Raw genomic sequence first — 25,445 nt, forward strand, 5'->3', positions numbered from 1 at the left:
AGTTAGCATATATATATATATATATATATATATATATATATATATATATATATCTCAAGATTTAAAATTGTGCAATTAAGTATTGAGACATTTTTTGTTTGTGAGGCGAGGCGTAATCCTCAAAATCAAAAAATTGTGTTAAGTCAAAATAAATGTTAAAAGTAATTTTTTTTATATAATATTCAAATAATATGTTAAAGGATAACGTGCTATCTTTCTCTATTGAATTATGAAGTAACAATTTTACATAAATATGAAATAAAAAAATTGACAAGACAAAGTGGCAAGTGATAAATTACATGAAATAGAATTAAAATTCAAATATTATAAGAGCAAAATAATATTAAATATATAAATTACATAAAAGTATCATATAAGATCAAGTTCAACTTTAAATTCCTTCTTTCTTAATTCTAGTTCACTGCTAATCTACACTAAATTCATCAAGAAAACTGGAATAGTTGACAAAAACTTAGATTTCATCTGCACTATCATCACTAAGAAGGTTTTTATTTGAGTCGTCATCATAACAACAAATTGGTCTCTCCCCTCTCTCATCCTATAGAGTCTAATGTCTCCCAAATTGCTTCTTCTTTGTTTATTTCAATCATCTTCCTCTTTCATAAATATTTTTTATTAATATAAAGATGAGATCATGAGATTAATACTCTTAAAATTTTAGAGGAAGTGGTGGTGTTGTTCGAGTTTTAAGTGATCCTTGGCGGCTATGACAATGTTGACTATGGAGAAAACAGAGAGTTGGAGGTCAAGGCAGTCGAAGGGAAGTTGCTGCATCTTGAGGGTGCATTAAAGCGTGATTTTTTTTTAGGCTTTAATTTAGGATTTATGTATGTTTTAATAAAATAAATATTAATAAGGTGAGGCGTAAGCATCATGTCAGCAAGGTGTGGTGTGCCTCAACGCGGGCCTCAGCTAAGCTGAGGCGCAAGCCTCATAAAAAAAGTTCGAGGCTTACGCCTCGATGCAATTTTCACTGAAATCGTGTTGAGTCGGACCTCAAGGACAACCTCATATTGCGCAATTTTAAACAATGACATATATATGCATGTGCTTCTTGTAGGTGACCATTTTCAAAAGAGATGCACAATAAATCATAAATAAAATGCTTGCTAACAATGCTACTTAAAACCATCCAAGGAAGCATGGCCAATAGGGTAAATGCAGGAGATTAGAACTTCAAATACTTCTTGATGTATTTTTATGATACATATAAACATGCTCATAATCTTTTGTTTTGCATGATTGAGTCTTTTCTTTTCAAAAATTTATTTGATTAGACTTAGGAGCTATATATTTGAACATGTGTTTAGTTAAAGAAGAGGTGGATCAAGAGTACTGTTTTATTATCTTTAATAAATGCAACATACAACTTTCAAAAAAAAAAATCAATCCTTTACCCCACTACATGGGGTCAGCTACATGAATCCTTATTCTCTATTGTCATATTAAGAGTCAAAATCGCATTTAAATCTAATAAAAAATGGTCATTTTTAATACATTCTAGTTAAACATTTTTAGGTCTAACTCTACCATTCTTAACATTTGTACCCCTGTGTAAAGCAACTCATTCACCTAAGCATCCTAATCTTTGCAACACTTAATTTTATACTTCTCTTTTAAAGGTCAACATTCTGGCCCATAAAGTATTGTAGTCAGGTCTAATAAAAGTATTCAAAATAAACAGTTAAATTGCTATCACAATTAGAAAGATCAAATATTTTGAAGTGTGAACAACCTGGAAAAGGCATCAAACTTCTATGACCGTTGATAACCAAAGGACCTTAAGCAAACGCTATCTACGTAGATATAACACATATATGTCAAAATAGAGGATAGTAACCATACACAAAATATGGGTGTGGTCAACCCTCTGTTTTCTATGGGAGTGGGCATGCGGTAGTTTTGATAGCTACAGTATAAATGATGCAAATATGCATTCTTATTAAATTCTGCGATGAAATACTCTACAAGCAAAAACTTAAGAAATAATGATCAGATGAATAGGTGGAAAGTGCAGGTATATGGATTTTCTTCCCTCCCAATCTCCATCTAAATAACACAGAAGGTTAGAAGAAGACAATGAATTAAGCAACGTTTGTCCATCCATGGAACACTACTACAAGGTAATGCTAAATTACAAAGGAATAGCTACACGACTTGTACCATGTCACACAAACAATGAAAATTTACTTTAAAACACATGATATAATTACCCAGGAACATGCGCCTATGACAAAAACTAGAATAGCTTCGGAAGTATAACCTGCTCCGGGATTTCTCTCAAACTATAAATTTATTTATGTTCCTTAATAAGTAGTAACAGCTTTGAGTATAAGATGGCAGTAGTCATTCATCATCCCTCACCCATGCACTATAGGTCCAATTCAATTTAAAGAGTTTATTACAATATTATCCAAAAGTTATTAATAAATTTTGAATGCTTTGTATAAGGCTCCATACCTAAAAATGCTTGTACTAAGCATTCCAACAAATATAACATTCACAGGAAACCAGATCCGAATTAGTCTCCATGTTAGGGGTTCTGTTGAGATCATGCCAATTTTGCTCAAAAAAGAAACTATGACCACTGATACAAAGTTCTGCAACAGCAGGAAAACCGGAATCTAGAGGTTAAACACCATGCAGTTGTTGATGAGACATTTTAGTTACTATTGTTGAATCACAAATCAAACATGTCCACAGCATCATCTGCAAGAAATTAGAAAATCACCTGGTAAAGCATCAAAGATATCCCAGCATTAAAATCGAACCCTGACAGCACAAATTTGTTAATGAGTATCATGCTGCATGATGACAGGCAATATGCAAAGCCAGACAGAAGAGCTTGATTGGAAATGTTTACAGGCCTGCAACAGTGCATAATCTTCTCTCTTTTTTTGGTCAAAACACCATCTTCCAAATCAGAATCATCACCACAACAGGGTCTTGATCCATGAAACGATCTGCAGTAAGTAAAATATATTTAAAACTGTACATTATAATCATAAGTTTTATTCCACTTCTGCATGACACAAATGACAAAACAAAATCCTAAAGGATATTTGTTTAGAGAGACAGAAAAAGTTGCACTTCAAACACGGAACACAAACCTAAAACTAATTTTTGTTGGAATATTTTCTATTTTGAGGGTTGTCATTAAGTATTAGTTTAATCAAATAAAAAGAATGCACCATTCATAGTACAATTTAAGCCCATTAATGAGACCATATTTTGAGGCTTCAACTCCTCGCTATGACCCACATGGTATGTCACCTAATGTAGACTTAGGGCTGTCAAAACCGGGTAATGGGTCGGGTTTGGGTCCAACCCGAAATTGACCCGACATTGTTCAACCCGACCCACTTCGGGTTCAGGTCAACCCGAACCCAACCCGATTCAGGTATATTTTATTAAATTTTTTTATTTAATTCAATTTATTTAAATCTAAATCAAATTAAGGTAAGATTTATTTCAATTAATTTAATTTGGGCAATAACGTTTATAATTTTTTAAAATATCATTTATTTATTTCAAAAAAATCCATTAAAACCCTCCTAAATTAATTAAAAACGGGTCAAATCAGGTTGATTTCGAGTTTCCGAGTCAACCCGAACCCGACCCGGTTTTACAAAGGGGTCGAAATCCCGAACCCGACCCGGTTCGGGTTAGGCCGAACCCGAAATTTTTGAGTCGGGTCGGGTCAAATATTGACACCCCTATGTAGACTCAAATACTGATTAAAGCCTACGATGGAGAGTTAAATTAGTATATATAAACAAATTATGGCTAAGTCACTCCTCCGATTCATACTGTGCATTTCATTTCCTTTCAGGTTGCGTAAAGATTTCAGAGATGGCATTTCACTTCCATTGAGATTGCTTAAAGATTTCATATAAGGCAAAGGAAAACTAACCATTTATTTCTTGAAAAACATTGGATCACTAAAGTTTGCAAGCTGGACTTCAAATTTTATAGACGCGTTGTTTTTAACACATTTCCGTACAGAGCAAAGTGAATATTTTTATTACCATCATTTTTTTTAATTTAATAGCCTCTGTGCATGCCAGCATTTATAAATCAATTATGTACTTTTGTAAAACCCTTTTCCAGGGGCGGAACCAGCCTTTCGTTTTAGGGGGGGCAAAATTTTCATATAAATGGACAATTAAAAAAATAAAATGAAGACATAATTTAAAGCAAAATTTTGTATTTTATTATAATAGATAGATTAAAAGTTACTACAAGTAAACAATAAACAAAGCTACTAAAATTAGAGATGTGAACGGTGCATTGGATGTAATTACCTTCCAACCGATGAAATATAAAGGAAAAGAAAAATCAACTCACAAAACATATTAGTTTCAATCTTCTACAGATAAAATAGATTCAACAACAAAAACCTAAATAAATATATTTGATACAAATGTTTTTAAAATGATCAGCCTTCGAAAAGTAAATAAATTCAGCAACAAAAGCTTCTCCACTAAGAAGGATAAGATGATGCTTCTATTGATTGTATTAGCTTAAAAGTATATTAAAAAAATTTCAGAACTGGAGAATTTTTTTTCTGCCCAACATCATTAATGGCTTTCAGCCCATCAACTCAAAATCTGCCAAAGAAGTTAAAATAAATGGTAATGTTAACTAAAGAACAGTGAACAGGAAAGAGAACAAGAGGGAGGTTCCAAGGCAATCTAGGTAAGAAGATAGATAAATCCCAGATCACATACACAGAAGGCGATTTGCAAGAACACATGGCAGAAATCACATGATTATATAAGATTAGCACAAACATTGCTGAAGCCAGGGCAGAAAAACTAGATCCTTACAATATCAGGCCTCCGCAACACCTTGAACAGCAAAAATTCTATTTTACAACGAGAATCAGATCCCAATCCCAGTCCAGATCAAAATTTCTCCACTGATGGCTCTTCTCCGCTCGGGAAAGACTTTGATCGCGATGTCGGCGACAGTCGCTTCGGACTTCTATTGAGTGGTAAGGGGAGGAGGAAGCGAACCCATCAGTGGAACGCTCAGGAGGTAGGAGAGGTGTGGATTGGAGGGAGGAGAATGAGGCCATGGGAGGGAGGCGAAGTACTTACGTCGCATTCGTCTTCTGCGAGTGAAGCAGGTGAAGTTTTTGCGGCTGTGTGAGGGGGGATTACGGGCGGTTAGGGCAAAAGGGGGCAGAATAAGAGGTTGGGGGGGGGGAAAGGGGGGGGGGGGGGGGGGGGGGGGGGCAAATTACTTAAATACACCTCCCTTATAATTTAAAAAAAAAATTAGGGGGGGCAATTGCACCCCCCTAACGCAAACGTGGTTCCGCCCCTGCCCTTTTCAATTTACAAACTGTGTTTTACATGAGTCCAAAATGTGTTTGTATGACGATGAATGATAAAAGAATGAATTCTTTAGAGCATGGCATCAGCATATGCTGTGAATAAATCCTCCAAATTAGTTTTCATTTGTCAAAATGACAACAAATCTAATTTGTTGATGTCAAACAACACCTAGACCGATACATGTAAAAAACGTATTAAGAATGGTCCAGGTTCAAATAGTTTTTGGGTTGTTCTCGGGCCCAACTTTGTCCTTTCAAAGATCAGGAATGACTAGCAATCCCTACTTTGGTGTGGCGTGTATGTTCATGATACACATTTTTGGACTTTGAAAGACCTTCACGATAAAGAATGAAAGTACCACCACAAAGGGAGGAAAACCTAAACATGATATTCAACGAAAAGCAGATTAAAAATTTACCCCCAAAATTTTTCCTAAATGATACAGTACAATTCGGAAGTCCTAACAAAATTTATTTATTTTTGGGGAGGGGAATCAAAGTCTATATTAGGCACAAGCATCCATTATTAATTACATCACATATGCAATAGAAAAGAGTACTCTCAATCAAGAATGCTAGTTTGTGCTCTTTTTTCAACATCAAATAGGGGTTCAAGGCTACAATCTGCCTTCAATTAATCAATCAAGCAAAGGAGCCAATGATGGTTAAAGAAGCACAACAGACATTGATGCTAATCGACTGATAGAAAATTAGTGCCTTCACCTAAAAGAATACAGGGGATCGAGATGAGTCAAATGAATTGAACATTAATGGGATGGCCGAGGATATTACTATTCCAAGTGGGGCCACTCGAAGGAGGATAAAGAAAGGGGCTTATAATATCTTGAAATCTGATAATTAAAGCATTAGTATTACAGTTCACAAGAGAGGATTGCCCAAAAGATTGGGAACAACAATACATGAATTTAGAAGGTTAGACTGATGAATTCAAACTGGGGAAATAGGGCTTACATTTCCTCAATAACTAAAGATAAAATGCCTAGACTAAACTCACTATATCTTTGAAAGGTAAATGTCTTGATATAGAAGAGAATGAAAGACTTAAAACACCATTTATAGTGAGTGCCGTCTTAAGCCTAATATGAGTAGTGGGGATATATGAGAGCATTCTTTTACTAGCCAAAAAGATGCTGCCAGAACTTACAAACTAATCACATGGATCGGTATGCCTGATTATAGGTCTTATATCCTCTGAATAATGAATGCCTGAAACTCCACCTACACAAATTTTAAAGCCATATATTTAAGTATCAATGCAATGCAAGATAAGTTAACAAGTAAAGAGAAAAATAAATTTTCTTGATAAGCATACCAACCCGACATGAATATGAGGGACTTTATGTAAATAATAGATTCAATGTTAACTAAATCTATAGGCAAAAATGTATGAGGCTTGCAGCATGGTCATGCGTCGATAGACATTTTTGTCTAGTCTAGTGTATATAGACCAGGGCATATAGCTTATATTATAATACCAAAAATGTGGCCTTTCTTAGGTTGATAAACTACTCCAATGTTCCTTTGTCTTCTTTTCTTTTTTTTTTTTTTTTTTTGAAAAATTTTTTTTTTTTTTTTTTTTTTTTTTTTTGGAAAAATGGTCAAGCAAATATGAAATTCAAAAGAATTTTACCTATTTTTTAACTTTATTAAAGATTTATTCTATAAGCCTACTCAAATGCATAAAACATCATAGAGTATCACTAATAATTTTATATGAAAAGTAGTGAATTTTCAGATAATTTTAGGAATGTAGTGAATAAGTGCATGCACTTGGTTACTTCATTAATTTGTTGATATAATTTTTACAGAAAAAGTTCAAAATAGTCCCTAAACTATTCATGTGTGGCTAATTAGTCACATAGTATCACGTTGCTCTAATTTAATCCATCAACTCTAAAACTTTGAGACAAAATGACTTCTTTTGTTTTAGTTGTGATATAAAATTGATCTTAATTTAACCCTAGAGGGACAATTTTAGATAAATTTTGTATGATTGAGTTACTAAATTGTCCATATACTAATAGTCAAGGGACTAACTTTTATTACATGGCTTTCAGGTGAATCCCTTAAGTACCTATAACATTCATGTTGGCAATAAAATGTAGATCTAAGATCAAAATCTACAGAGAAAAAAACTAAAAATAAGAAAATGTAAACATGTTGATTTGACAAGTCGACAAGTAGCACCCAAGTGGTTATAAGGGAAGTGGATTGGCTAACTAACCCAAACTGCACATGAGAAAGAAAGTTGGACTATCCGATAACTCTAGTGATGTTGTGTAGCAAGTCTACTATAGTACAAGTACGATAGGTTTTATTTTGGCCCTAAGGTATTGCCGAATAAACCAAGAGGAGTTTTAAATTTAATCAAAGGCATCGAAGAGTGTTTAAAGTAGGCTCAAAATGTGTGCAGCATTGTTAGCAAAAATTTCACATGTTGCCGACAAAGTTTTCTAAATTAAGAATGTCGCTAAGAATGTTGTGTGCCGCTTGATTGAAAAAAACGCTCCTTTTAATGGGATCCATCAGAGAACCTACAAAAAAAACATAAGGGCTTGATAAGGAGGGACCGAAGAGTGCGGCGGTTCACCCTCCTCACTGTCACAAGAATACTAGAGGGTTGTTGATTGGAGGACTCGGTGATAGCATGAAAAAGATTGGGAAAGACACTTTTGAGAAGAAAGAGGGAAAGAGGCAAGGTGTGTTGGCTCAAGAAAAATGATACGATTGCATGAATCCCGCATTACATTTAATCAAATTTTCCCTGAGGGTAGTGTTAGGATTTAATTAGATCTGAGTCCTTACTTTCCATGAGCGCAAGCCCTCTGATGCAAGCAAAGGATACAGGGAGCCTATATCTTTTGCTTAACAAGAATATAACTAGACGACACCTGACAAAGCAAAGACTAGAAGAGGAAAGAACGAGAAAAGGGAAGAACAAACTCTTATATTTCAAATAAAAATAAAAAGAAGAAATTATAACGACGACTTGCAAACAACACGACAGACACCCTAAAGTTGCTGCACTTGGAGAAGAAAGATACAGGTGGAGTGGCACTTGCGGGGAGACGAAAGAGATTAGAAGCCCGAGAAGAAAGGGTGGAAAGAGCCCGCAGGATTTCCGGAGGGGATGAGAAAAGAAGGTTGGAAACCTCATAGCTAATTACCCTTCTTAACACATAAGAGAGAACTCTCGATTAATGATGAATAAATTATAGGTGTTTTAGTCTCAATGATGGAAAAATTTGAAATAAACCCGATCAAGATCCTATAGTTACATTCTTCTAGGTATATCGTAGGTTTCAGTCTACTAATACTAACAATCATTAACCATAGTGCCCAGGAAATCTAATTATAAGTCATGGATTGCTTCCTCTCAGGGATCTCGAGTAGACTGCAGTGGTTAGATGTGAGTTTTAATTGTTTTGGGTTTTGGGGTTTGCATCTATTAGAATACCAATAGTTGATTTGGTTTGGGAATTTATAACTTCGTTTTGAAGTTATACAAAAGTTTGATTTAAAGAGGGTCTTACGACTTCTCTTAAAAGTAGTCAGGGTGTTTGAATTTGGGTTGGGACTTACGGCTTTCATTAAAAGTAGTCCGTAAAGCAAGTCTTACGGCTTCTATTAGAAGCTATGATGCACCGACACGGACACGTCGACACGGACACGACACGACACGGACACGACATTTTTTAAAATATAGAACACGGGTGCGGCGTGGACACGGCATAATAATTTTTTGATATAATATATAGAAATTAAGGTGACATTATATTAAAAATAACAAGCATAATAAATCAATTTCATGATAATGATGATTCAAATGAAGAACCCCTTAGTGATGACAATGTTGATGACTTATGAGTTCTTATGTGATATGTCATTGCTATTTGTTTTCGAAAATTGGAATTATATGTTAATGAAAAGAATACTGGGATTTGGGAAAGATATAATTTTGAGTTGAACTATATTTCATGTTGTCTTATTATTGGGATGTTTTGATTTCAATTCATATCTTATGCTTTTTTATGTTTTATATTATTCACTCATTAGTATATAAAAAAATTATTATTTTATGTTTACGCAATCTTTTGATTCAAAACGCCTTGAGGCTTACGCCTCGCCTCACGAATGAAAAACGCCTCAATACCCGAATACGCAATTTTAAACATTGGTTATCATGTCTTGACGCCATTATAAAGTGGTCATTCTCAAAGATTTCTATGTAAAAGTATTACATTTTAGACTTTTACTTTTGTAATCTTTGTAGGAATATCTGAGAACTCGCATTCCTTAATGAGTTCATTTGTTCATTTCTTCCTATGATATCTCCTCATTTAACTGCTTATCCTCTAGTCATCACTTTGTGCCAAGTAGTTCCTTACCATAGAACTTGCCTCGTATCCCAAGGAGTTAATCAACTCTCAAAGTAATCTATGCTAGATGCCAACAGATCTAGTGCGAAGACTCTCAAAATAGTGCATGATCGACATTGATTCTTCACTCATCTCACTGAGATCATCTGCTTTTACTAAAAATGAATGATCTCCTTCGATGTGCCGATTATCCTCGACACTCTTTTTGGAGCCTTTGAAAGGGGGCAAGAGAACTCTTCACATGGTTTTTTATTGGTTCTAAAGCTCCTAGTACTTTCTTTATTGCTCTTTTGGCTTCCAACTCTTGGTTCTTTTTGACCTCTCTTAGTGATCTAAGAGCTCCTCCCATTCTCCTTTACTGAACTTGAGCTTCCTTAACTCTTCCAATTCTAATGAACTTATTCCTTGCTAACAACACTTGTGGAGCACTAGGAATAAAAACTATGATTCTTGGATTTTCTCAACCTCTTGTGACATGCATAATCACCTTGTTGATTGATTAAAAAAAAAAAACAAACAAACAAAGAGGAAAAAATGTATGATAAAAAAATGAATGAAGAGTTGCATCTCTTTGTGAACCTCCTCTGATATGCTCCCAATTCACCCCACTCTAAACAACTGATTGTCAAAAAAAGATGCAACTCTTCGTTATTGCAACTATCTTTAGTAATCTAACAATAAAAGAATAAAAAACAATAGAAAGCTCACACTTTCAATTCCTTCTACTCTCGTTGTTTCACTGACTCGCCTTTTTCTAATCCACTTGCAACTCGCGGCCCAAAGCCCTATTTTCGAATTCCGTTCAATCACAACGCCGTTGAATCTATTCTTCTGTCCGCGAATACCCATGTCAAAATGGAAATCTGCCTCCGCCTTCTTCCCCACTGTCGATCGAACACCAGTTCACCGCACTGTCCGTTTCTTCTCCGCACCGTCCGTTTCTTCTGGTAAGCACTTCTGATTGGCTTAAACGAATGCCTGCTCCAGGCTCCCCAATCCAAAACGTCCGAAACCAAGCCAATCGCCTGCTCCTGCCTCTGCCTCGTGAAACCTATCCGCCTTCGACTCCTATTCTATTGCCTTTATTTGAACTATCTCTGTGAGTGCATATAACAGTACTTCGCACTTAAGTGTTTCAATCCATATAATTGTACCCCCATATCTGTTTCCCTATCGCATGATCAGCCTGTGTGAGTATCTCAGGCAATTTCAAACAACTAAATACCTATATGTATATCTCACTATATGCTTCAACCGATTGCTTGCTTCCTTAAGAAATCTATTGCATAGGATTGACATTTAATGCAAGACAAGACAAGCCATTGTTCTCAAAAGCTTAAGAGAATAAAATAAAAAATTGTAACAGTTATATTTCTACAGTACTGCTCTAACTATGCAATAGAAATAAAGTCATTTTAGGCTATTGCAAAGTGTCAGGTGTATGTTAATTTTGAAGATATCGCATTGTCGTTTTTAAATCCAGTCAAGAAGAATTTCAAATTGAAGACCTCATGCTGTCGATCTTAGATCTGGCCGAGATGATTTTAAATTGAAGACCTCATGCCATCGATTTTAGATCTGGTTGAGATGATTTGAAATTGAAGAACTCGCGTCATCGACCTTAAATCTGACTAGATGATTTTAAATTCAAGGCATCACGCTGTCGACCTTAGGTCGTTGGGAAGAAAATATCAACAAATGCTGTGCCGACCTCCCTACAAAGGATGGGACGTTGGGAGGCTACCGAAATTCCCTGGAAGTCAAACTTTTCTTTCGGAACATTTGGAGAAAGGTCATTTGTTTAATTAATTAATCTAATTAAATGATAAAACCTTAATTTAAAAATCTAATTTAAAATTTAATAAAATTTAACAATTCATTTAAATCAAATCTAATTTATTTTAAAATAAATAACATTTAATCTAATAAAATCTAATTCAAGATAACCAAATGTTTTTTTTTAAATTCACTTAATTTAATAATCAATTTCAATAAATTAATTAATAACTTTAAAATAAAATTGAAATTCAAAACCCGCTCAATTAATTTAGAAAACTAATTTAACTAATTAAGTTTAATCAAATAAAAAATTTAATTTCATTAATCAACCAAATTAAACATCATTAATTCAATTAACCAATTTAACATTTAATTAAATAACTATCAAATTAAACAATTTTTATTTAATTGAATAATTCAAAATTCAACTGATAATTAAATTTAGGTAATCAATTTAATTAATTTAAAATTTAAAATAAACCAACAAATTTTAAAAAATTCATCTGCCAATCAACCAATCAAATGAAACAAAATAAAATGCATAATGTTTATAATACTAAACCTAAAATAACTCAACTCAACTAACTCAAGCCAAAACACACTCAACAAACACAAACACAATTCAAAATGACAAAATAAAACTCAACTCATAACTCAAAACAACAAAACTCAACTCACAACTCAAAACTCAATAAACACAAACTCACAACTCATACTCTCAAACATTGCTCTCCAAATAAAACACTTAAACTCAAACACAACTCCAATACAAACTTTGTACTCTCATGTGGAAACTCCAAAAGAGCACGAGCTCTTGTAGGAAAGCAAATGAAATTAATCAGGCATTGAAATTAAATTAATATTTGGAGCAACAACAACAACAACAACAACATCAAGCCTTTATCCCACTACGTGGGGTCGGCTACATGAATCCTTTTTCTCCATTGAGTCCTATTAAAAGCCAAATTCTCGTTTAAATCTAATAAAGAAAGGTCATTCCTAATATTTTCTAACCAAGTCTTTTTAGGTCTACCCCTACCTTTCTTAACACAAGTCAAATCTAATACCTCTACTCTCTTAACTGGGTCGTCGGAAGGCCGCCTTTTTATGTGACCAAACCATCTAAGGCGACTCTCTCTAATCTTATCTTCTACTGGAGCTACTCCAACCTTTTCACGTATATGCTCATTTCGTATCCTATCTCTAAGGGTAAAGCCACTCATCCATCTAAGCATCCTCATCTCTGCCACACTTAACTTAGTATTATGCTTCTCTTTTAATGGCCAACATTCGGCACCATAAAGCATTGCAGGCCTCACTACCATCTTATAGAATTTTCCCTTAAGTTTGAGGGGTACAATTCTACCAACCAATCAATCAATCAAATGAAATAAAATAAAATGCATAATGTTCATAATAATAAACCTAAATAACTCAACTCAACTAACTCATGTCAAAACACACTCAACAAACACAACACACAATTCAAACTCACAAAACTCAACTCATAACTCAAAACTCAACTCACAACTCAAAACTCAACAAACACAAACTCATAACTACTACTCTCAAACACTGCTCTAAAAAAAAAAACTCTCAAACACAACACAACTCTAATACAAACTCAGTACTAAAATTAATCAGGCATTCAAGCGCTCCTGTAGGCAAGTAAATAAAATTAATCAAGCATTCAAATTAAATTAATATTAAAATAAATGTTAAAGCAGAAAGAAGAGCAAATGCTACAGTAAACCACTAGCACAACAAGAGTAGAACTACTGGTGCAGGAAAAATAAACTATTGAAACTGTAAAGAAACTACTATGCTAAAAGAAAAGAGCTACTGTAGCAAAAACACTAGTGTCACACAACAACTATTGGCTAGTAAGTGTCGAGCTAGTAAACAACTGAAAATCATAGTCTGGTTCCAACATAACAAACAACTACTGTCCACTCAAACAAACAAACAATTAAATATCATGACATCCTAATTTATAAGACTTGGTCGTAAGACTCATAATTGGGCTATTTCTAAGTGAAATAATAAGACCCACTTTCAAGCATCTTCCAATAAAAGCTATAAAACTTGTTACTTGAGAGAAACTCTCAAAATAAATAAGAATTTTCAGACAGTTTAGCCTCTAGGGCTAGGTTATTAGATCCACTTTTGACCTACTTCCGAAGGGAAGTAGTAAGATCCGTTCTACCCAAATAATTAGGAACTCCTAAATGGAATCATATGACCTATTATTTAGGAAATTTTCAAACAAAACCCTCAATCAAATACAAAAAATTAATAGACATTCTAGTCTATAGGATTAGGTTGTAAGAGCCACTTCTAAATGAAGAGCCACTTCTAAATGAAGTTATAATACCCACATTTTAGGGAATCTTTAAATAAAATACAATGTACCTAAAATCCTAACCAAATTCAAATTAGCGGGTAGTTTAGCCTATGGGGTTAAATTGTAAGACCCATCAATGAGCTAGTTTCAAAGGGAAGCAGTAAGATGCGTTTTGCCTAAATAACTAGACAACTTCTAATAAGAGTCGGAAAACTTATTATTTGAAAATTTTCTAAATGAAATATCAAACTCTCAAACAAAAATATGCAAGCATCTCTTGTTAAAAAATCAAGGCAAAAGCTTCAAGAGAGAATTTCATCTTTAACTAGTGCTTTGAAATACAATAACTATGATGTTGATCCTATGTTGAAAGCATGTGAAATTTTTATCATGATTTATTTTCAAGATATACAAAGCACTGATATTTATTTAATGAGCATCTTAGTCTAAATGATTAAGTTGTAAAATCTTCTATTATGCAACTTTCTTAGGGAAGTCATAAGACCTATCCCAAATCCAAACAAAGTTATCAGACAGTTTAGCTTATAGGGCTAAATTGTAAGATCCAACAATTGGCTACTTCTATAGAGAAGCAGTATGACCCGTCTTACCCAAATAACTAGTCAACTTCTAATAAGAGTTATAAGACCTATTATTTGAGAAACTTCTAAATGAAATATCGAAACCCCCAAATAATCAAATTTAAATTAGTGGGCATTTTAATCTAAAAGATTAGGTTGTAAGACTCACCTTTAGGCAACTTTCACCAAATAATTAAATCTTCGGGCAGTCTTGTGGTAGAGCTAGTTTGTAAGGCCTATCTTTAGGCAACTCATAAGTAGAGCCGTAAGTCCCACTCCAAAATAAACTTTGAGGCATATTCCAGAAGAAGTTGTAAGACCTGCTACTTGAGAGAAACTCCTCTCAAATTAAATATGAACATTTGGGCAGCCTTGCTATAGAGCTTGGTTTTAAAACTTGCCTCTGAGCTACTTCTAATCTATGATGCACTGACACTTCTCCTCAAAGAGGCGTGCAGTGTCCGACACCGTGTCCGACATGACACTTCTCTGACACGTGTCAGACACGCCGAAAACGTGTCCGATTAAAAAATATTAAATGCAAATTGGACACGCGTATCTTAAATATTTTATGAATTTTTTAAAATAGAATTTCTTGTATTTTGCGGGATTTAAACTAAATTTCTTATTTCCTATCCACAACAGCAAATCAATATCCACACTTAATTCCCAATCATCGAATTTTCTCATTTTCATTTCTTTTTGGCAGTGAAGATATTTTCATCTCCACTTTCGGTGACTGATAAATGGCATTGATGCCTGAAATATTAATTGTTGTTTTTTGAAACTTACCAAAAAAAAGCTAATGCTCATGATCGGTACCTCTAGGTAGCGCTAGGTACATGCTCTGTACTACTAGGTATCGCTCAGTACATGCTCGGTACCGCTAGGTACAAGCTCGGTATAGCTAGGTACATGCTCGGTATCACTCAGTAAATGCTCGGTATCGCTCAGTACATGCTCGGTACCGCTCAGTACATGCTCGGTACTGCTCGGTATCTTTTCATACAAATAACTTACGAACTTTAAAAACAAACAGAACTTTAAGTATCATCCTCTTCCTGTTGTGAGAGAAATTGGAGCACATACTCATTTATTCAATCAATGAAGAGGAATAAAATAACTCCACAACGAGCTGAAGATTAAGTTTATATGCGTACAAATTTTCGTCTTCTATCAAGGAAAATCCTACTTTATATGACATGTGATAACAAGATGTGGGATGTTGTTGGAGATGGGTTCAAGTGCCTTGATGATATGGAATTATTGGAGGTTGCAAATCTTTCTCTAGATGAACCAGAGTTGGAAGCAATTATATTCAATGATGATATTGAAGAGGGGAAATATGAAAAGACACTAGGCAAAAAAAACTCAACTTGAGTTGACCCCCCCTTTGTCTACATCAATATGTTTGATATTTAATGCATATAAATATTATATGAATGCTTTTAAACATGCAAAATAAATTATAAAAATTAAAAAACTTAAAAACTTGAATTCAAGCTAGCACGAAATAGTGAGAATTTGAGCAGAGCAAGCTTGAAAACAATCAAGTTGAGCCATGAGTCAATTTTAAACTAGTCTACATATATTTGATCTATTGTGAGTCGGTATTAAATTAGCACAAAATTGGACCATTATCACCCCTGATGACGATTAGCTTCTCATTTCTAACAATTCAAGACATTTATTTTGTAGGTCCATAAGATATCATAACGTAGGAAGACATAGTTTATGACATACATTCACAAGGAAAATATATAAATTATGCATACTCTGAATAACTGTATGCATTCAATTAAAAGTAAAAAAAAAATAAGCATACCTGCTAACCATTTCTCTTTTTCCACCTCCTAATCCACTTGAAACTCGGCCCAAAACTCCATTCTGTTCAGAGCTTAACAAATTATTTTTTTCTCCTTCTAAGCTTGGATCACTTAAATCTATTTGCAACAAACTCTCATTAACTTCATTAGGGGCATCTGTAGGAACACTTAACGGAAGAACCCTTGGAGAGGAGAGTGAAAAATCAATATTGACCCAGAACAACATGGTTTAAAAGTAAAAAATTATACATAAAAGAATATAAACAAGATCCCAGTATACACGCATAAGGCATCGAATAATAAATAAATAAATGCAAGATATTCTGCCACTAGAAAAGTACTAGCATATTCAGAGAACAACCAACATAGCATAAAACAGGGAAAATCAATCGAGTACACTGGTAAAACAATAAAAACTATAATGAATTACTAAAAGCGGCTATGGGAAGGCACCAGGGGTGGTGCAGAGCTCTATACTCAAAAGTAATTGACATTTCACAGTATAAGCCTGCAAGATAAACATTCTGCAATTGAATGATAAAAGTTTGAACCTTCAATATCTTTTGTGATATTAACAACATCCAATCAAGAACTCTTATGCATGTATCGAGCTCAAGTATTTCAGTTAGACATATTATCATGCTAAACTTCTATAATGAGCATTGCATATGTAAATCTCTCATGAAAACTTCATCCTTCTCTACAATCAGAATACCTAATATCAGCCTTAAACCATTTTTTTAATCATTGGACTCTGAATCGTCCCATTCATGGCAATTAACGTTTTATTTTTGTTTTGATTCAAATAGAATATTTAATGGAAACTTTTCATCACGCAGTGAATTGGCATCTGGAATTTAAACTCATACAGTCAAACACTTTGCTTTGGAAATTGTTAGTGTGGGCCATAAATCCAACCTCTGTTAAGATTCAATCATGTACCGAGACATTACAGCAAGAGACTCAACTCATCCAGCAAAGGATGACTCCGTTCAACTTAAACCGGCTTTAGATGCATCACCAACCATTCAGGACAAAGTACAATCGGCTTGTTGATCCCATGAGCCCGAAGGTTTGTCAATCCCATTTTGCTAATCACAAGTATACAATTAGAGGTGCTAATATTTGCATTAAGTGTTTTTACAGTTGGCATGGATCTCTGTGCAAGTTTCAACAGGTTTAGCAATGCATGATCAACTAGATTGGATTCAAAGAAAACTATCTTTTTAGTCAGGTTGAGTCTTATATATTTGTCATAATATACAATTGCAATAATTAGACTCTATGACTAAAAGTTCATTTTGCAAAAAACTTGAAGCAACACATAATGAGAAGACCCTTATTTATAATTACTCTAGCTTAAAATTTAATGAAAACTGAAATTTAGTTTAGAAATATTAATCCAATTTATTTGCCTCCATATTTCCCATTTATATATTTAAGTTTCCATATTTTTTTAAATTAGTGCTAATTATATTTAGATAAGAAATCATTCAACTTGTTTATCACTACTTCATGATCTCTTGATATGATGATATCATCAATAGATACAATTTGGACAAAAATTTTACCTAAAGATGATTTATTGGTAAATAAAGTGTGGTTATATTATTATTAAATTCAAAGAATTGGAGAGAGAAAAAGTTTAATTTTATTACACGAAACTATCCCTATTTATAGATCTATACAATATATCTTAATAAAAAAATAACAAATAACTACTTAATCATGTATAATTGCCCCAACATAATTCTTCCTAAATCAGCCACCCAAATATGGAAGGAGATCGGCCTGATCAAGATGAGCCTCCTACAGATCCCCATGTTGGTCATGGGATCAAAAGGGTCAAGGGACAGTTGGGATTTAACACTACCCCTCAAGCTGGGAAATACAAATCTGTCATTCACAGCTTAGTAATCAATCCAAAAAAAGTAGAGTTATCATGCCCTTTGATAAGAACTTATGAAAGCTGATCTTTTAATGAGACATGATAGATACATATAAGACTGTTGTCCAATTTCTCCTTTATAAAATGTTTGTAAACTTCTATGTGCTTGGTCCTGTCATACTAAACCGGAATGTGAGCTATGATGATTTTTGATTTGTTATTACAATGTAGATTTATAAGTCCTCACTTGATCTTTAGGTCTTCTAGAATCATCTTGATCCATAATAGTTTCAATTTCAAAGGCCATAACTCTGAACTTGGCTTTTGCAATAGATCTTATCACCACATTCTATTTCTTACTTCTCCATGAAATACGGTTTCAACCAAGGAATGTGCAGTATTATGAGGTAGATCATCTAATCTGCATCAATATATGCTTCAGAGGTTACTCCACATTCTCTTCTAAAGAGAATCTCTTTTACTGGATTCCCCTTAAAGTATTGTAGTATTCTTTCTACTACTTGCATGTGAGTCTGCTTTGGATTTTGCATGAACAGGATTATCATGCTTACAGTAAAGGCTATATCTAGTCTAATATGGGAAAGGTAGATCAATTTCCCCACAAGTCCCTGGTAAGCTTCCTTATCTACATCTAGATTATCTTTAGCTTCCCCCAATTTGAGATTTGATTCTACTAATGTTGGTGTTGGTTTACACGCTAGTTTACATATTTCTTTAAAACGATCAATAATATATTTATGTTGTGAACGAAAGAATCCTCCACTGGAGTGGGTCACTTCAATTTCAAGAAAATATTTCAACCTACCAAATTCTTTGATCTCAAATTTCTTGGCAAGACATTTCCTTAGAATCACTTTCTCATTTTCATCATTCCCATTCAAAATGATATCATTCACATAAACTAGCAAAACTGTGACTCCCCTTGAGTCCGAGTGCTTAAGGAATAGTGTATTGTCCCCCTGAAAATAAGGTTTGGTGAAATAGGATTTTTATTCATCAAAAGTGATGTCAACAGATACAAGGGTTTTCTTAATGATGGGGTGATAATACTTATAACCTCTCTGTGTAGATGAATATCCGACAAAGATACATTTGAGTGCTCTTAGATCTAATTTTTCTTTAATTTGACTATGAATGTGAACATAGGCAGTTCACCCAAACATTTTGGGTGTGAGATTATTATGGGTTCTGAATTCAGGGTAAAAAGAAGACAATATTCATTAGTATTTTTAGTCTCAAGGTTTTTGAGGGTACTCAGTTTATGAGATATGTGACAGCCAGAATGGCTTCCCCCTAGGATTTACGTACATTGTGGTCGAATAGAAGTGCCTGGGTGGAGGCAACAAGGTAGCCATTTTTTCTATATGTAATTCTATTTTGTTGTGAAGTGTAAATGTAGGAAGATTTATGAATAATACCTTCCCGATAAGCCGATTCATCCTGAACCGGCCTAGCCGGCCCTCAGCTTGTGTACAGGAGGCGGAAACAGTCCGCCTCCATTGGTATGTTCCGCCCAAATGGGTGGGCCCCACTTGTCCAAGTGATTTCAAATTGAAAAGGAGGGGCAGCTAGGGCTTGGGAGGGAAATTAGATTAACAAAGCTTTTGTATTAAAGAGGATGAGATGATTAGGGAAGATTAGGTTTTGATTGATTGGAATTAGGGTTTCTTGGCGACTTGTGCTCAAAACTCTCTTGTCTAGAGATTTGGGAGAGATTATTCTCCTCTCGAATTGAGGATCTCTTGTATCTTTCCTTTGTTCTGGTTTCGTTTTGCTTTCTATAAGATTTTTTATCATTTGATTGTTCTACCACCATAATTTCTTCGTTTTTTCTCGGTATTTTACCAATTATTGTTAGGTTTGCTTGCGAACTCAAGTAAATCCGATAGAATTACTTGCGAACTCACGTATTTCCTATCAAATTGGTATTAGAGCATATTTTGGGACCGGTGGAAGGCTGTTTTCGGCAAATTCCAGAAGCGAATTTTGGCCCGGAAAAGATAGAAGTTGCTATTTTTTGAGTCCCAAATTAAGATTTTGTGAATCTACAAACTCCGGATTGTGATGACAGCCAAGAAGGTGGATACTTTGAAAGAAAGGCTTGAAGGGGAGATGAATCAAATCAAGACAACGGTGGAGGATAGGATTTCCTCCATGGAAGGACAAGTAACCGATCTTGGGGACATGATGAAAAAAATATTGGAAATTCAAAACCAAACGGAGGCTTCCGTGGCAAAAGGTGTGGAACGAAAAATCTCGAATTCTGAAATCCGTAGGCAGGAAGATGAGGTAGAAATCATGGAAGGAGAAAGAATAAGACCCCATCTAAAGCCTGTCCAGAGGGAAGAAAGAGGAGGTGGATATGGTACGCCAGGAGGGATACTATGGCCGCCGAGGTGCTGATTTTGAAGAAAGAATGGGGGAATTTGAAGGGGTTTAGGCTATGGAAGGGCAAGGGAAGATCGAGAGATGTGGGGAGGGCCTAGTGCTTGGGAAAGGAGAATCTATGGAAGAATGAGGGGGAATAGTGGCAATCAGAAGGTTAGGAAGTTGAAGATGCCCATATTTGAAGGAGAAGATGTGTATGGGTGGATTTATAAGGTGGAACGATACTTCGTCGTCAATGGGATGATGGAGGAGGAGAAGCAAACAACGGCGAGCATTTGCTTGGAAGGAAAAGCTCTGTTTGGTATTAGTGGAGAGACCAGAGGAGGCCTATCAAGAACTAGAGGGAATTCATGGACTGTATAATAGAACGTTTCCAAACCGACCGGGGAGAAGATTTCTATAAGCAGTTCTTTGCTCTAACGCAAGACGGATCACTAGCAGACTATCGGGAGCGATTTGAGCACCTAGCCAATAGAGTGGAGCAATTATCAGATACAATATTGGAGGAAAATTTCATGAAGGGGTTGAAGGCGGAGATCCGAGCATCAGTGAAGGTTTTCATGCCCCATGACTTGGGGAGGCCATGAACTTGGCCCAACTGGTTGAAAATCAGAGAAATATGGAGAGGACGAGGTAAGGTCCGAACTGTTCAGGTTCTCACCATCTGTGATGACGAGGAAACTAAGGGAGGTGATGAGGAGACAGAGGAGGAGATGGAGGAGAAGCTGCATTTGGATCTGGCCGAGATTTCCCTGAACTCAGTGGTAGGATTTACTACGAATCATACCATGAAAATAAAGGGGGAGATAGAGGACAAGGAGGTGGTGGCGTTGATTGATAGTGGGGCTACTCACAATTTCATTTTCACTCAGGTCGTCGACCAAATGGGAGTGAGATTGGTGGATACCGATTGTTACAGGGTGATGATGGGTACAGGGAAGGTGGAGAAAGGTCAGGGGATTTGTAGAGGAGTTCTACTGACTATCCAGGGGATTCAGGTGAGGATAAATTTTCTTCCAAGGGAGCTTGGGAGTACATATATCATCCTGGGGATGAAATGGCTGCAGACTTTGGAAGACACTAAAGTGAATTGAGGGGCACTCACGATGGAGTTGATAGTAGATGGAAGAAAAATGGTGATTAAGGGAGATGCAGGGTTATCCAAATCCATTGTTTCTCTTAAAACTATGGTGAGGGATATACAGTTGGCAGGCGGAGAATATTTTGTGGAATTGCACAGTTTAGAGAGAGCTAGATTGGAAGAGGGAGGGGACATACCCCTCTCCATACAGCCGTTGATTCAACAGTTCCAAGAGGTGTTTTAGCCATCTTAGGGATTGCCACCGCAGAGAGAGGAGCACGCCATCATTTTGAGGGAGGGTGTGTCACCCATCAGCGTACGGCCTTATCACTACAGGATGCTCAACAAAGAAATTGTACCTGATAAGTTTCCTATCTCAGTTATTTATGAGTTTTTAAATGAATTAAGTGGAACAGTGATCTTCAACAAGATACATTTGAAATCAGGATACCATCATATCCGGATGAAGGAGAATGTACCCAAGACTGCCTTCCGAACTTATGAGGGACACTATGAGTTCCTGGTGATATCATTTTGCCTCACCAATGCTCTAGCCACTTTCCAGGCACTTATGAATAAGGTTTTCAAAGCTTATCTCCGACGATTTGTACTGGTATTCTTCGACGACATTCTAGTCTATAGCAGGACGAAAGAGGAGCATTTGGAGCATTTAAAAAAGGTGTTAGAGGTGCTACAGGAGCACCAGTTAAGGGTTAACTTGAAGAAGTGTTGTTTTGCACAAGCCAGTGCAGAGTACTTGGGTCAGTTGTATCAAAAGAAGGGGTGGCAGCAGATCAGTCCAAAATCGAGGCAATACCAAAGTGGCCAGTGCCTAAAAATTTGAAGGAGCTGAGGGGATTTCGAGGACTAACAGGATACTACAAGAGATTCGTAAAGGGATATAGCACCATAGCATGGCCACTCACTGAGCAGTTGAAGGAAGGTTTCTTATGGAGGGAGGCGGCCACGTTAGCATTTGAGAGCTTGAAGAAGGCTATGACTACGGTACCGATCCTGGATTTGCCAGATTTCACTCAGATCTTCTTAGTGGAGACAGACGCGTCTAGATACCGACTGGGTGCAGTGCTTATGCAGCATCGTAGGCCCATTGCCTATTTCAGCCAGGTGTTGGCTGCTAAAGCCAAGTTGAAGTCAGTCTATGAGAGAGTGTTAATGGTCATCGTTTTGGCCTTCTAGAAGTGGCAGCCCTACCTACTTTGGAGGCATTTCATTGTCAGGATAGATCAGCGGAGCTTGAAATATTTGCTGGAACAGCGGAAGGTGATAGAGGACCATCAAAGGTGGTTGTCAAAGTTGCTGGGGTACGATTTTGAGATTCAATATAGACCAGGAGTGAAGAACAAGGTAGCAGATGCCTTGTCCAGATGTATGGGAGAGCTGTAGACAGTGGCACTATATGTACCTTTGATGCTTGACTGGGGAGGTCATCATAGAAGAAAGTGCTAGAGATGAGGATTTGGGTCACATCAGATTTACTGAAGGAAGAGGGTTGCCACCCAGGGTACTCATTGGAGGGGGACAGACTGCTATATCAGGGGAGGTTTGTGATGCCCCGGACCTCAATCCACATCCCAAACTTACTACAGGAGTTTCATGGAAATGTTGTTGGGGGCCATTTAGGCATGCAGAAGACATACCGGAAGCTAGCTTCGAAGCTATACTGGAAGGAGATGCATAAAGATGTAAAGGAGATGATAGCCAGATGTGAGATATGTCAAAGGAACAAATACCTAGCTATGTCACCAGGAGGACTAATACAGCCATTGGCTCTACCGAGATTAGTATGGTAGGAGATATCCATGGACTTCATAGATGGGTTGCCCCGTTCAGAATGTTTCACTATGATATTAGTGGTGGTGGACAGGCTGAGCAAGTATGCACATTTCATTCACCTCCAACACCCCTAAAGAGTAATGACATTGGCTTCAGCTTTCATCAGAGAGGTGGTCAGATTACATGAAGCACCCGAGGTGATAGTATCATATAGAGATAAGGTGTTCCTCAACCATTTTTGGAGAGAGTTTTCATGTCAAAGGGGATAGTTCTAAAGAGCAGAACAGCTTAACACCCATAGATAGATGGCCAAACGGAAGTAGTCAACAGAAGCTTAGAGACTTACCTAAGATGCTTCATGTCGGAGACACCCACGCTATGGGCTAAGTGGCTATCATGAGTTGAGTACTGGTACAACACCACTTTTCATTCTACTTCTCAGATGACCCCATTCAAGGTGTTGTACGGAAGGGATCCTACCCACTTGGTGCACTTTGGGAGTAGCAGTACTCCAGTATCTTCAGTCGAAGAGTACTTGGAGGAGAGGGATAGAGTGCTAGAAGAGTTGAAGAGACATCTGCTGAGGGCTCAACATATTATGAAGAAACAAGCTGATAGGTATAGGAAGGACATCCAATTTAAAGTGGGAGAGAAGATATTCATAAAGCTCCGATCATACAGATAGAAGACAGTCGTCAATAAGAGGAATGAGAAGCTTGCTTCAAAGTACTTTGGGCCTTATGAAGTGCTGGAGAAGATTGGAGCAGCAGCTTATCAGCTGAAACTACCACCAACGGCGACTATACATCCGATTTTTCATGTATCATAATTCAGAAAGGACATTGGTGACTATACAGCCAAACCCGAGTTACTGGCGACACTTACTGAGGATTTAGCGGTGGTTCTGGAACCCTTAGAGCTGATGGGGGTTCGCAAGAAAGAAGATGGAACTAAGAAAGCGTTGATTAAGTGAAAGAACCTTCCTGAATACGAGGCCATGTGAGAGCCATACGAGAGGGTGAAACATCAATTTCCTGGTTTTCACCTTAAAGACAAGTTGATTCTTTAGGAGGGCGGTATTGCTAGGCTGGTTCACCCTAAAACAATCCGCCTCCCTTGGTCCATTCCGCCTCCCTTGGTCCATTCCGCCTCCCTTGGTCCATTCCGCCCAAAGGGGTTGGCCCTACTTGTCCAAGTGATTTCAAATTAGAAAGGAGGCGACGGCTAGGGCTTGGGAAGGAAATTAGATTAAGAAAACTTTTGTATTAAAGAGGATGAGAGGATTAGGAAAGATTAGGTTTTGATTGATTGGAATTAGGGTTTCTTGGCAACTTGGGCTCTAGACTCTCTTGTCTAGAGATTTGAGAGAGACGATCCTCCTCTCGAATTGGAACAATTATTACGTCCTCCGACCGGATGCAGAGGAACATCCGGTCCTAGGAAAAAAAATGCATGTACCGAGGTGTACCGAGTTTTTTTGAAAAACTCGGTACACCTCGGTACAGGCGTTTTTTGCCTAGGACCGGATGTTTCTTGCATCCGGTCAACCGAACCAAATAAAAATTTAAGGATCTCTTATATCTTTGCTTTGTTCTTGTTTCGCTTTGCTTTCTATAAGATTTGCTATCGTTTGATTGTTCTTCCACCATAATTTCTTCATTTTTTCTCTATGTTTTACCGATTATTGTTAGGTTTGCTTGCGAACTCAAGTAAATCCAATATGATTACTTGCGAACTCAAGTATTTCCTATCACTTCCTTTTGAAAGTAGGATGATAGAGTTTGGTTAAAGTAGTCTTTGGTAGTTTCGGAATGAAAATTTCTTATTTTTACCTAGAATCGACTCTGACCATCATGTGAAAATTGGGGAGGATGGTGTTAATATCATAGTTATTTCTAAGGAAAAAGATTCAAGAGACTCGAGAGCAGTCTTCAATGCAGGGTACAAACCATCGGGCCCCCGAAATGTTAGGGATTTTTTA

At 36.3% G+C, this 25,445-nt stretch overlaps 1 protein-coding gene across 7 annotated transcripts in view; it reads right to left on the minus strand.

Annotated features, from left to right (window-relative positions):
* Positions 1-25,445, minus strand: part of LOC110109376 (GDP-mannose transporter GONST1) — an 82,580-nt gene that overhangs the window by 46,220 nt on the left and 10,915 nt on the right. The window contains exons 2-4 of one of the 7 annotated variants that reach the window (XM_020840418.2): positions 16,292-16,474; positions 2,753-2,984; positions 2,482-2,621 (exon numbers count right to left, since the gene is read on the minus strand). In XM_020840418.2, coding sequence (XP_020696077.1) covers positions 2,482-2,621; positions 2,753-2,984; positions 16,292-16,474 — 555 coding nt within the window. Of the gene's footprint in view, positions 1-2,481; positions 2,622-2,752; positions 2,989-16,291; positions 16,475-25,445 lie in introns of those variants that run through there. The other 6 variants (XM_028697332.1, XM_028697331.1, XM_020840421.2 and 3 more) reach the window with 6 other exon arrangements.

The sequence above is a fragment of the Dendrobium catenatum genome, unplaced genomic scaffold (genome assembly GCF_001605985.2).
Source record: "Dendrobium catenatum unplaced genomic scaffold, ASM160598v2 fragScaff_scaffold_913, whole genome shotgun sequence".
Classification (NCBI taxonomy): domain Eukaryota; kingdom Viridiplantae; phylum Streptophyta; class Magnoliopsida; order Asparagales; family Orchidaceae; genus Dendrobium; species Dendrobium catenatum.